Source organism: Solanum verrucosum, unplaced genomic scaffold, assembly GCF_900185275.1.
Source record: "Solanum verrucosum unplaced genomic scaffold, falcon-dt-bn FXZP01000022.1, whole genome shotgun sequence".
In the NCBI taxonomy this organism is placed as follows: Eukaryota; Viridiplantae; Streptophyta; class Magnoliopsida; order Solanales; family Solanaceae; genus Solanum; species Solanum verrucosum.
The window spans coordinates 3,264,919-3,278,856 of NW_026020086.1; the positions used below are offsets into that span (position 1 = coordinate 3,264,919).

Genomic DNA, 13,938 nt, shown 5'->3' on the forward strand with positions numbered 1-13,938 from the left:
ATACTATTTATTTCAAATTATTTTCTTTTTATACTGAAGTGATGAAAATATCTACTAATTAATTAACCTGTCTTAATTAAGAAAATTATGATTATCTTGCAATCATGTAAATATTACAATGCATATATTTAAGTAAAAAAGATAATAAAGGAAATTAAATAATGAATTGTCTTAATTAATTCTCTTAACCATATTTTAGCCAATGGTTCGATCACCTATAAAAAGGTAGTAATTACTGGTTAAATAGAAATAAAATATTTTTTAAAGAAAAACAAATGGCAATAATTCCTAAAAGTACCTTTCTTTTAATTATTGGTGTTGTGACAACTTTGTTCTCCATAGCTTTAGCTATACCAGGGACTGCAGGATTTTATAGGAAGGAGTACTATGTTCGTAAGTTTCTTGTCCTGTCGTTTCAATTTATTTATCTGATTTTGATTCAATACGAAATTTTAACTTGCGATTATAAACTAAAAATATTAAAAAGTCTTTTAATTTTATAATCTTAAATATTTCATGTGCGAAGGCGAATCTATAATTAATCTTTGTGGGTTCAACTTCTAATTTACTTTAGCATTGAACACGTTATATTTCAAAAGTTATGTGTTTATATATTCTATTTATTGCACATTTTAAAACAAATTACTCATTAATTTATTCTATGCGTTGAGAGTACCAGATTCAGATGAACCTAATATCCGCCTCTGATCATGTAGAAAGTTGAAATCAAAAAGTTGTTAAAACATGAAAAAGACATCCTACTGGTTGGAAGTGCTGCTCTCATAAACGAATATAATTAAGGAGTTGCTAAAATAGAAAAGAGGCATCCGCTAGCCTGTTAGATGTGTCGTTCCTAGAAATGGATCTTGTAAATGCGTGAATTGCAATTTAATCGAGTTCTAACATAAATACCAAACCTTTGTGCAAATTAATGCATTCAACAAGAGCCTAGCATTTTATTCAAGTATCAAGAAACAATTCAATTGCCCCATTTATTTATTTCCTTAATACTATGAAATACTCCTCTATTTCTTCATATAATTGATCGGAATTTGTTTTGATACTAAGACGTAATTATTATTATTGTTACAGCTACAGTATGTTATGGAAAAAAACCTCAAGGTAACCTCCTAGCAACAAGTGACCACCTAGGGGGTGATTTTAATTGTGGTACATTATTAAATGTCACATGTATTGGAAAAGTGCCAAGTCCTTGTACTGGAAAAAGTGTTGTGGTAAAAGTTGTTGATAATTGCCCTGGTTGTGGTCCAAGTGAGCATGTAACAATGGATATCTCTGAAGATGCCTATAGAATTATTGCTAATCCAATTGTTGTCCAAGGCCATGTTAGCATTGACTATGTCAAGTAAGTAGTCGATCCTCGTTATAACAGTCATTCGTTATTATAACATTTCATTATAATGATCATCAGATCTTTCCCAGAGTCTATGTTTCATGATATTACTTATATATTTCACTCTAATTACATTCTATTTATAATAATTTGTGACATTCATTATAGTGTCATCCTCGTTATTATAACAATTGTTTGCTACAACAATATTTCACTATAATAGTTTGATTTTCTCCAAAATTGATTTTTCATGTTATGTTTTTACTTTTTTATGTCATCTTTCTAGCAATAACAGTAGTGATTACATTTTTATAAGAATCATACTCAAATAGTGTGTAACAATATCTTGTAAGATTAAATATATTATCTATAAACTCATGAATAGCAACACTTCATAATTAAAAAAATTATGAAAAATTTCAAACAAATACTATCACTATAACGAAGTTTGACTGTATATACTTTATCTGTGACTGAGTATATTGTTCTATGATTGTCAGGATTTCATGAGAGGGCAATCAAAGATTGATGGAGAATATTGGAATGAAGTACACACTATAGTGAAGTTGAATTTATCAATGATTCACATGTACTTGTTTCGAGTATTTGTTTAAAAAGTTTTAATTATATGCTTCTTGTCTTTTCTAATTAAAATGTCAGATATTTTGAAACAAAATCAGTTAATTAATTGACTATCTAAACTTTTAAGATATTTTTTTTTTTTGAACTTTCATGATCTTGTTGATTAAATTTCAATTACCATTTTATAATCACTTTACTATAAAAATTAACCAACAAAAAGAAGAAGTAATCACGCACTTTCATGGAGACAAACAATAGATTTGGAAAAAAATTATGTGTAACCATTTCCAAATATATACTATGTTCTCTCACACACTTTAAATATGTGCGTCACACTTAACTTTTTTTAGTTTGTTGTTATTGAATGCAAACTTATATTTTTAGCTTAAATAAGTGAATAGGGTGAGAAAAAAAATACATTATTAAGAAAAAATATGTCCTCTCACGCGCCTTAAATTTGTGTGGTACAGTAAATTGAATGCAAAATTATTATTTGGAAAATTCAATTCAGATCCAAATATTCACCAAATAAGGTGGAGGGGTGGGGGGAAATGTTATTAAGCAAGACTTAGGTAAATAGAAAAAAAAAATAAAGAATTAACTAAGGACAAAATTTTATAGCATCTCATGCTAGTTCTATTTAACTATGGATTAATTAGCTAGGAGCTATTTAGCAATGGATTAGCTAAGGATTACCAGCAAATTTCATAACAAATATTTTTTTTACCACCATTAAGAAATTTATTTGAAATCTCATAGTTATCCGTCCATTTACTAACCACAAGACATAATTCTCGTAAATTTAACATCCGAAATTTGTAACAAAAACTTTCTATGAAAAATTAAAAAAATTATTTTTAATAAATTTAAAAAATTCAAATTCCTTAAAATATATCTAAAGGACTATATTACACAAATTAACTTTCTTGTATATGCTAAATAACATATTCATAATGTATATAGAATTCAAATGTTTTATATGCTTTATAATGTATGATATAAATTGTGGCACTATTCTCGATTGTTATGAATTTATAGGTGATCAAATCAACTTAGGAAAATATAATTCGATTAATTTATTCAAACTTAGACAGGTTATTAACTTAAGTAAAATTCATTTCAACCCATCAAAAATTGGGCTAATATATAATTAAAACTGACCCATGAGATATTTATCAAGATATTTTTTTTAAAAAATATTTATTTTTAAAATGATATGTTATAGATAGTCACAATACAATTTTTTTATTAGATACTAAAAAAATATAACAACAAATAAATTGATTTAAACTTGGTAAAAATCATACTGATTGAATTATTTTAGATATACTTTGAAACTTCATTAGCTTACTATCTCAAGTGAAATTTAAAATTAACTTACCTTATAAAAAAGCTAACAACATCTTTATCAACTTACAATCTCAATTAGTGAAATCTAATCATTAAATAACTTACCTTAATAAAAGAAACTAACAAACTTTTTTCATTAACTTACTATCTTAAAGTGAAATCTAATAATTAATTACATTAATTAAAAAAAAACTAACACCATCCTTTATTAACTTAATATTTTATATGATCTCTACCAACTAATTAACCTGCCTTAAGAAAATTATTCAGAGAGATAGTAATCTAATTATAATAATTACAATTTGCACTATTTCTTTTAAGTTGTTACCATATTTTCTTAAGTGGACACTTTGAAAAAACACTATAAAAAGGTCATGGTTAGTTTTAAAAAATATATCAGAGAATTAAATAAATCATTTGTAGCAAAAAAAAATGGCAATTCCTAAAAATATTATTCTTGTTATTATTGGTTTTGTGGTTACTTTGTTCTCTATAGTTTTGGCTACACCAGGGACTGCAACATTTTATACTAATTATGTTCGTAAGTATATTTTTTTTCCCCTTTCAATTTGATCCATTCTTAAAATTCTATTAAACAAAAAAAGAGAATCAACTAGCTATAATAGAGAATTAGGAATAAACTATTATTTAGCGACGAAAATTGTTGATCGCTAATTTCTATTCGGTGCTACAATTCAATATAATCTCATTCATTTGATCGCTCGAACTTAATTTATATATACTGATGATTTAAAAAATATTTTTCTGATCAATAGCGTCGGCGTGTTATGGAAGCACACCCCAAAGTACCATTATAGCAGCAGCTAGTGATCCTATTAAAAGCAAGCAATTTTTTTTATATATGTTGAACTATATTCCCTTAGTGAAGTTGATTTGATCAATTCTATTAATAAAAGTTCATTGGTATTCCTTTCTTTTTTTCTTTGTTCCACACATTATCAATAATTTATATGCTTTAAAATAAGATAACTATACGAATTCTCACTATTTATATCGATTAATCTGATATCAATCTAATATTATATGATATGTACTTAAAAGTAAAACTAAAAGGCACGGAAAATCCTCTATGTTTTACCTATTTATTAATCTTTGACATGACAAAATTAGACTCCTTAAAGATTATAACATAAAGTAGACACATCTAATATGGATCTAAACAACTTCTAGACTCAAGAGCTTTGTCCCATAAGGCACTACTAAAAAAGGGTCAAAATTGAGGGTCAAAATCAGCTGACAAAGTCAGTTCTTAATAAAAGTTAAATGGATTGTGTATCATTGATTTTGACTTCATATATTTTGTGAAACTGACAGAGAAACTTCTCTAGCTTATCGAGTTTCTTTAGTTTTAAAAAACCAACAAACATGGTTGGTCTTTAAAAATATACATAAGAAATGTAGCTACTTAGAATCGAACTTAAATACTTTCAATGACTTTGGTCAATTTTACCATTCAATCTTACATGTTCATTAATGAAATATTTTCATAGTTTTTATTTATTCTCTTCAACTGCAATTTTACACTTAAAAATGGACCAAATCCCTTCTCTATCTCTGTCTTTAATTTGTAAAATGGATCCAAACATGGGTAATCCGTCCAGCCCGTCCAGAATTTTATGAATTAGACTTAAAATAATTTAATTTGAATTCATGTGAACACGTTCAAGCCTTAACCTATTTTAAAAAATATATATTTCAACCCTTCAGCAGGTTAATCATTAATCTTGATCATAATTTGATTGTATCATGATGGTCATTCTTTAGTATCAAAGTATCTAATATAAAATTTAATTAGAGGTCTATGCATTTTACATGTGTTAAATTAAAGGACACATGTCGTTCATCTAAAATTATATTAATAATTTGACTAATAATCAATGTTCTTTATTAGCTTAATTACTATATAAATGCATATATGAATATAGTAAAGACATAAAAAGCACACATAATTAATGAACTGCCTTAATTCTAGTAAAAGTGGTTAACAAATTTTAGCCAATTAAAACATTATAAAAAGGTATTGCATTACTAGTTGAATTGATATATATATCAGTGAAATAAAATAAAACTTTTTGAAAACAAAAATGACAATAATTCCTAAAAATAATTTTATTCTCATTATTGGTTTTGTGGCAACTTTGTTCTCCCTAGCTTTGGCTACACCAGGGACTGCAACATTTTATACAAAATATGTTCGTAAGTATTTTATAAATCCTCTCTTAAAAAATTTTACTAAATAAAATTAAAATCAATTAACTATAATATTCGCGGTTGACATGTCGCTAAATAGTCCATAGCTAAGTGGACACACTATCAATTCTAAAATTCAGTAATCTCATTCATAACTTATATACACAGACATTATAGAAAATATTTTTTTTATCGACAGCCTCAGCGTGTTATGGAAACAAGGCCCAAGGTACAAGAATAGCAGCAGCTAGTGATTCTCTATGGGGTGGTGGAAAAATATGTGGAAAAACATTTAATGTGACATGTACTGAGGATCGAAGAACTGAAGAGAGGAAGCTAAAGAGCTGAGCTGAAGATTTCTCCTATACCAATTTCGTGAAGCGTAAGTACCAATTTCGTACAGCTGAGATTTCTTTTTATTCTCTACTAATCATCTAGTACTAAAAACAGTCAATTGATTGAATTTTTGTTTCCTGTTTAGAAGGAATTGATTACTTTGGGGGTTCTTACAGCTGAAATTTCAAAGTAGGGGAAGAAATTGCGAAAAATCTGAACGTCAAAGTTAGCCCTAGGCATATTGAGCAGACGAGAAAGAGGGAATTACTACTCGAAAGCATTTGAGTCAGTAAATATCTATCTTTGTTTTCCTTAATATTATAAATTTTGAATTAAACTATTTAGCTCCGTAGTGTTCAAGACTATAGTAATGGAAAGAAGCCACAAGTATAACTCAGTAAGCTCAACTACAGAAAACATTACAGTCTCTAAAATTTTATAACTCTGTAAGCTCAGCTACACAAAAGTATAGCCAAATAAAATCTTGTAATCCTATAACTCTGTCTCCGTAGTGTTCAAGTCTAACATACTCACAAGTATAGCCAAATAATCCTATAACTCTATAAGCTCAGCTACACAAAAGATTACAATCTCTAAAATCTTAATTCTTGCAAATGTATGCCTATAGAGATGCTTTGTGTATGCAGTTTATTAAGTTGTTGGATATTGCTTCCCAGAGGATTTTTTCGATATGCAGTCCAGACAGTTTTATCTCTTTTGTCAGTTTTAGTTGCCCATCAATCTTGGGTAGTTTAATTTACTTGCATTGGAGGTTGGCTGATATTTGGAATATTACTTTGTTATTCATGTGCTTTTTACAAAAATTATAGAGTCTCTTCTTTTGATATGTAGCCATACTCTATATTGGATGTTTGGAGGAGTAGGAGTTCCACTGTTAGTTTCTCCTATTTTGTGACTAGAAGCTCCTCTTGTTTTTCTGAATGATATTGTTTGCTCATTTGCATAGGGAACATGCTTATTTCACCAGATGAACATATTCTTGATTAATACCTTTACCAGTTTTTAAGCTTTTCAGCTCTAGAACAGTCTACTCAGGAAATTTGGGTTGGAGAATAGATATAAAGCTGTGTATGACAAAGTGCTAGTTCTATTTTCTTGTAAATTTCTAACAAGACTAAAAAAATCCAAACAAATATTGTAACTCAATCTACCAAAGCAACAAACTTCTATACAAAACAGAACACAAAAGAATTGAATAAAAAGAGGTTCAGGAGGCAGAACTCTGTTCTGCTATTGGACATAGTCTGACTGTTTGGGAACACAAGGTTCAGGAGGCAGAACTCTGATGCAGAATGGTTGAATATGACTGGTATGTTTCTGAATAAGGGAGGTGCATAGGTTCAGATTATAGAATTTTTTATGAAGGAAGCTGAGTGATCTGGTAGTCCTGGCAGGTTCAGATTGTAGGGTGAGTCATGGCAGTTAACTGCAGTAGATAAGAAAACTGATAAGAACACACTCCATATGCCAGCTGCTACTTTACAGTGCAAAAATAGATGCCTAGCACTCTCCAACATTGTCTAATGGCACATATAACATTCATCAGGGCATGCTTTTCCTTCTCTAAAATGCAGTCAACTTTAGCCTTAAAATCTGGTTCAACTTGCCTGCTTTAGATCGTGTTAATTGTTTTCTTCCTATTTTTAGAACTTGGAAGGCTACATAACACTTGAAGTAAAATTAATGAACTCTTTTTAAAATCAGGTTTCCAGTAAACCTTATCACAGAATTCTGTTAAGCATTGAACACTTCTAGAGTCTTGAAAAATTTCACAACTCTTCTTATTCAAAGTCCTTCTATAAGTAATATTTCACCCTTAGGATCCAAGATTATAGCTAATCTTGCTTTAGGTCAAGGATAACTTAGAATGAATAAACTCTACGAAACTTTAAGTTTTTTTGGTGTGATCGACTATCTATTATAGGATCATTGTAATGTTTGCTTGAATGTTTAAACATGGTAGTAGATGTTTGCTTAATCTTGATTAGTTCATTAAATTGTTTCTATCCTATTAATTTACTTTCTTTCTTAATTGTGTCTATCCTATTAATTTTACTTATTTTTCCTTAGACGTATAATCAACATTCAAAAACATTTGTGGAGGATTCAAGGTTTGATTTGGCATAGCACAAGCGCCATGACTAGGTAAGAAACTATTATCATCTCATAACACCTGATTCTGGTAACTTACTCATGACTTTTAAAACTTAGTTGTGAAGTAATTAATGATTTAATGATTGTTACTGGAAGATTAAATATTGATATATTTTTCTAGGAATACAAATATCTCATCCAAGGATTGGATGAATTTAGCAAGGTATAGCAAACCGTATATTGATGGTGTTGAATCATTCCTAGATTTTGCTTACTCTTATGAAGATCCTCAAGGACAAGAAATTCAATGTCCATGTGCAAAATGTTGTAATATTCGTTGGACTCGAAGGAATGTAGTGTATGATCATTTAATATGCTATGGATTTGTTAAAGGTTATACTAAATGGATCAATCACAAGGAATGGGATATCAAGTTGAATGTTGACAATGATATGGATTACTCGCGTGATGATATTGATGGGTTGTTAAATGATCAATTTAGAGATGTTGCACAGGCTGAAGGAGTTTATGATGGTCCAAATGAAGATGCCAAGAAATACTATAACTTATTTGAAGAGGCAAGCCAAGAATTATATCCTGGTTGTACAGGATTCTCTAAATTATCATTCACACTTCGTTTATATTTGTTGAAGTGTCTACACGGATGGAGCAATGAATCATTCACTTCTCTTTTAGAGTTATTAAAAGAGGCGATGCCCGAGTTGAACATTCCTCCGTCTTACAATAAGACCAAGTCTATGGTTAAGAATCTCGGTCTTGATTATGAGAAAATTGATGCATGTCCAAATGATTGCATGTTGTTTAGGAATGATCATAAGAATGATGAATTTTGTCATACTTGCGGAGCTTCACAATATATTAAAAATCCTGAAGTTAATAGTGAGGTTGAGCCTTCTAAGAAATCACATCGAGTTTCAGCAAAGACTTTGAGACACTTTCCATTAATTCCTAGACTCAAAAGGTTATTTATGTGCTCAAAGACGGCTGATTCTTAGAGGTGGCATGACGAGGAGCGTTCTAAAGATGGAAAGTTAAGGCATCCCGCTGATGGTCAAGCATGGAAAGATTTTGATAGGTTGCATCCAATTTTTGCACAAGATTCTCGCAATGTAAGACTTGGATTAGCAAGTGATGGGTTCAATCCATTTCGAACCATGAGTATATCTCATAGCACATGGCCAATTATGTTAATGGCGTATAATATGCCGCCTTGGATGTGCATGAAATCTGAATATTCTATACTTTCTTTACTTATACCTGGGCCACGATCACCTGGAAATGACATTGATATTTACTTACAACCATTGATAGATGAGTTAAAATTGTTGTGGGATTCTGGGGTTGAAACATATGATGCTTCAAGAAATCAGACTTTTCAAATTCAAGCAGCTCTTATGTGGACAATCAATGACTTTCCTGCATATGCTATGTTGTCTGGATGGAGTACAAAAGGAAAGTTTGTTTGCCCTTGTTGTAACTATAACACTAATTCTCGCTATCTTAAGCATAGTCGAAAAATGTGTTATATGGATCATCGTGTTTTTCTACCCATGGATCATCCATGGAGATCTAACAAAAGATCTTTCAATGGAAAAACTGAATTCAGGCCTCTTCCACCTTTATTAAAGGGAACCGATGTGCTTAATAGCTTACAAGATTTTGAAAATGTGTTTGGAAAGAAGAGAAAGAGATCAAATGATGGCCCATGGAAAAAAAGGTCAATCTTTTTTGAATTACCTTATTGGCAACACAACTTGTTACGCCACAACCTTGATGTAATGCACATAGAGAAGAACATAGTCGATAGCATACTTGGAACTCTTTTGGATATTCCTGGCAAAACAAAGGATCATGCAAAAGCCCGGTATGATTTGAAAGAGATGGGAATTAGAAAGAATCTTCATCCAAAAGATACTGGAGATAATAAGAGAACAAAGTTTGCAAAAGCTTGCTTCTCAATGACAAATGGAGAGAAATCAGTTTTTTGTGGAGTTTTAAAGACAGCCAAGCTACCTGATGGTAGTGCCTCCAATATATCTAGGTGTGTGCAATTAGATGAAAGAAAATTGTCTGGTTATAAGACCCATGATGCTCATTTCATGTTACATTACTTGCTTCCAATACCAATTAAAAGCATCCTTCCAGATCATGTGGCTATTCCTTTGATTCGTCTATGTTCCTTCTTCCAACGTTTGTGTCAAAAAGTTATCATATTGGAGGAACTAGATTGCTTAGAAGTAGAGATCAGGGAAACAATAAATCAGTTGGAGCGAATTTTTCCTCCGTCATTTTTTGATATAATGATTCATTTGCCTATTCATTTGGTGAATGAAGTGAGATTAGGCGGTCCAGTTCAGAACCGATGGATGTATTCCACTGAAAGAGAAATGGGTACATTCAAATCATATATCCGCAACAGACGTTATCCAGAAGGTTGCATAGCAGAGGCGCGTGTGGGAATAGACTGTATGAATTTATTTTCTAGATATCTGCATAGGGCAATACAAACCAGATTTAACAGAAGAGCCCAAAATAATGATGAATGTGACCCAAGTGATGGAGAAACAGTGAGTTTATTTCCTAAAAAGGGATGTCCTTTAGGAGCAAAGAAAACTGATTCAGTTAGTTTAGATAACAAGTCACTAAGTCAGGCACATGCATACTTATTGGGAAATTGTGATGAGATTCAAGAATATATTAGGTACTTTAATTTTATATTGTATTTTCTTTTGTATAATTAATTTTTAACTTATTTTATTTATCATTTTAACAAAAAAGTACATATTGTGTAGAGAGCATGAGCAAGAGGTTAATAATCATCCGCGAAGATCTAAATGGAGCAAGGCTAAGGATCATTGTCAAAACTTCTCTCAATGGTTTGAAATTCGTGCTTTGCAAGAGGATGTGCCTGATTTGATAAAAGAATTGTCTAGAGGACCAAATTCTGTTGCTAAAAGATACTCTGGGTATCTCATTAATGGATATAGATTCCATATTAGGCAACGTGATGCAAGGCGTAAAACACAAAATAGTGGTGTTACAGTTGTTGCCTCAACTACAAGCTTTGCAAGCTCAAAGGATAAGAACCCGATTGCTGCAGATTTGACTTATTATGGTAGAATAGTTGATATAGTTGAGTTAGACTATTTTAGTCATTTTAAGGTTGTTCTGTTTAAGTGCGATTGGTATGAGGTTGAAAAAGATATTTATGGCCTTACTTATGTCTATTTTAACAAGAGATGCTCTCACACTACTACAAAATAGGTCTATTGCAACAGTTCTAAAACCGCCACCATAGATGCTATAACCGTTCCATTAGATCTATTGCAACAGTGTGGGAACCGTCCCATCTGATCGCGTTGCAGTAGAGTTATTGCAACGGTTTTTGGCTACGGTCTTCACACTGTTACCATAGGTTGTCCTATTGCAACGATTATACAACCGTTGCTAATACCTATCTATAGCAACAATTATTTCGTCTAGTGGGACGCTTTTGTACCCATTGCATTAGCATAATTTAACAATAGCAAGGCTCTATTGCAACGGTTTTAAAAGCTACAGCAACCATTAGTTATGTCTATTCTAACACTTCTTGAAACCTATTACAAAGATTTAATTCAATTTTTACCAGCATAACAAAATATAATGTTTATATTTGTATAAATCACAAAATAAACCATTCAACAACAAAATCATTATTAAAATTATCAGCTATTATTATTTACATATAAAAGAAAAATATACAATAATGTTTGACAATACATTTGATGTCATCGTTGGGAAATGCATCTAGCTACAAGGGACCAATGGCCTCCCATTCAAGGAAGTTGCTAGAGAAATAAACCCAATGTACTACGATACCCATCTGTCTCCCAAGCCTATATAATTCTCCACTCTCAATCGAAGACCTAAAGTTGTGGTTCAATGAGATTGGCCCATAATCGGACCTTGAGCAACAAAACAGACAATTTATTGAAAAGGTCTTGCCTAAATTAATGGATTAAAAAGCTTAAATCAGAGTGAGTGTCAGCATCATGTTACTTATCCGGGTGATCTTCTTGCAGAGCAAAAAATCATGAAGTTACTGAATGATTTTCTCCTCCTGGGCATCAAGCAGCTCGAATGACTTTCTTCAAACTGTGAAGTCACTGCCCTACTTACCCTTTGAGAGTTTAAAAACATGGAAAGCATAGTATGTTCACTTGATCGCATGTGCAAGGAAAGTCCCTTGAAACATGATATGATCCCTCCAACATGATGCTTGATATGGACAGGGATCTGAAAACCACACCTTACTTGCCAAAGCAAAGCCAAAGACAATGTCCTTAAAATATTATGTCAAATAATAAAATCAGAATTTCAATCTTATAGATATTTCAATAAGAATACCATATCTACATGCACAACATCTTCAATAGAGTGCAAACATCAACTAAAAATTAGAGAGCTTTGTTGTCTCCAAGCACTAGACCAAGCAAGCATATAGTATTCCTGCAAACCTATAAAAAGTAATCAACATTAAAAACTTGAAATCAAAGAGATATAGGTAATTCAATGCAAAATTGTTAACAAAAACAATTTTTAACGAGCTATGATATCACAATTGGAGTATCTGATCATGTAAATTCTAACATAACTTAAAGTAATGACACTACAAAAACGAAGGGCAGAGAAACAAAAGTTTGGATTCTGTGGGAGAGAGAAGGATAAAAGAATTACCACGATTGATGAGTTTGTATTCTAGAAAAGAAGTGTCTTATTTAGTAGTCTTAACTTATTTAGTCCCTATTCCCAGTTAAGGTTAAGAAGCATGAAGGTAAAATACACCTAATAGGAACAGACTGCAATTCACGGGTTAAGTAGAAGTGGAATCATAGAGTTTCTATCATTGAAGCACATCAAGAAAAAACTAAAATGTGTTAAAAGAGGAAGCTCATAAGTTGATACCTTGACATACCAAAGTTATGTCAACACCCAATCGACTCTATGCTAGAGAAATATAAATTGTTTCTTCCTTTTGATAGCAACAAATTTTTCTATCTTCCTAGCAAATTCAACCACCACACCATGTCCTTAATAAAGCTTTTAATAAACACACATCATTCAATTTCACTATTAGGTTGCATTTTCCTATAAAACTCTTAAATAAATATAGATCACACATTTCATAGTGAAACAAACATTTTCTTTTTTGAACAGTTAAAAGAATCATCTATGACATAAATTTATAGTATGACCTTCTCTGTTGGAACTATTTTAGCACAGCGCCACTTTATATATAAACTCAAGGAGAAAAAAAGTAAAAACTCATTCAAACATGTAAACTCGTCAAATGAGAAATACGTATTTTGTTTATGGCAGATAAAATTTCAGTATGCATCATAGTTCAGTGTAGTGAGCAAAACATGATAGGGAGCAGGTGAGGACTAAATTATAGTTACTTGTTAATTGATTCCCACTTCTTTATCTCGTCAAAGATGAAAATTTTCTATTGAATTGGTATAATTTATTGGAAACTTGAACTTAAATCAATTAGTGTTCTATTTAGGACCTCACTGGAAATGTTCTAGTTGGTGTTTCAATGTTCTGTTTTAGGAAAAAAAACAACTCTTTTAGCAAAAAAAGTTAACATATTTCTCATCCAAATACTTTAAACACTTTAGATGAACACTTGAAAGCGGAATTCAATCGACTAAATAAATGAAAATGAAATAACAACATACCTAGTGTATTCCCATAAGGAGGATCTACGGCGGCTAGCGTATACCCAAAGCTTACCCCTTACCTTTTAGTCAGTTATAACACCATCTTGTCATCATAAAGGAGGAAGCCAAATAGTTCAATAAAAGATTTTAATACATAACATATCCATAGAGAAGTAACAGGAGCCTGAAATTGAATTCAAGTTCCAACTTCAGGCAAGGACAACAAATCTAATTGAAGATATCTATCTTCATATGTAACCAGAA

At 31.1% G+C, this 13,938-nt stretch overlaps 2 protein-coding genes across 3 annotated transcripts in view; both read left to right on the forward strand.

Annotated features, from left to right (window-relative positions):
• LOC125824507 (xylose isomerase) overlaps positions 1–5,746 on the forward strand; it is a 470,700-nt gene extending 464,954 nt beyond the window's left edge. The window contains exon 22 of one of the 2 annotated variants that reach the window (XM_049503900.1): positions 5,736–5,746. The gene's annotated coding sequence lies outside the window, so the exon portion shown is untranslated. Of the gene's footprint in view, positions 1–4,101; positions 4,113–5,735 lie in introns of those variants that run through there. The other variant, XM_049503899.1, reaches the window with a different exon arrangement.
• On the forward strand, positions 276–11,384 carry LOC125824663 (uncharacterized). The gene is made up of 6 exons (XM_049504058.1): positions 276–393; positions 1,093–1,366; positions 8,130–8,853; positions 8,965–10,670; positions 10,762–11,154; positions 11,303–11,384. The coding sequence occupies exons 1-6, from the start codon at positions 276–278 to the stop codon at positions 11,382–11,384; spliced, it is 3,297 nt and encodes a 1,098-aa protein (XP_049360015.1).
• The last annotated feature ends 2,554 nt before the right edge of the window (positions 11,385–13,938 follow it).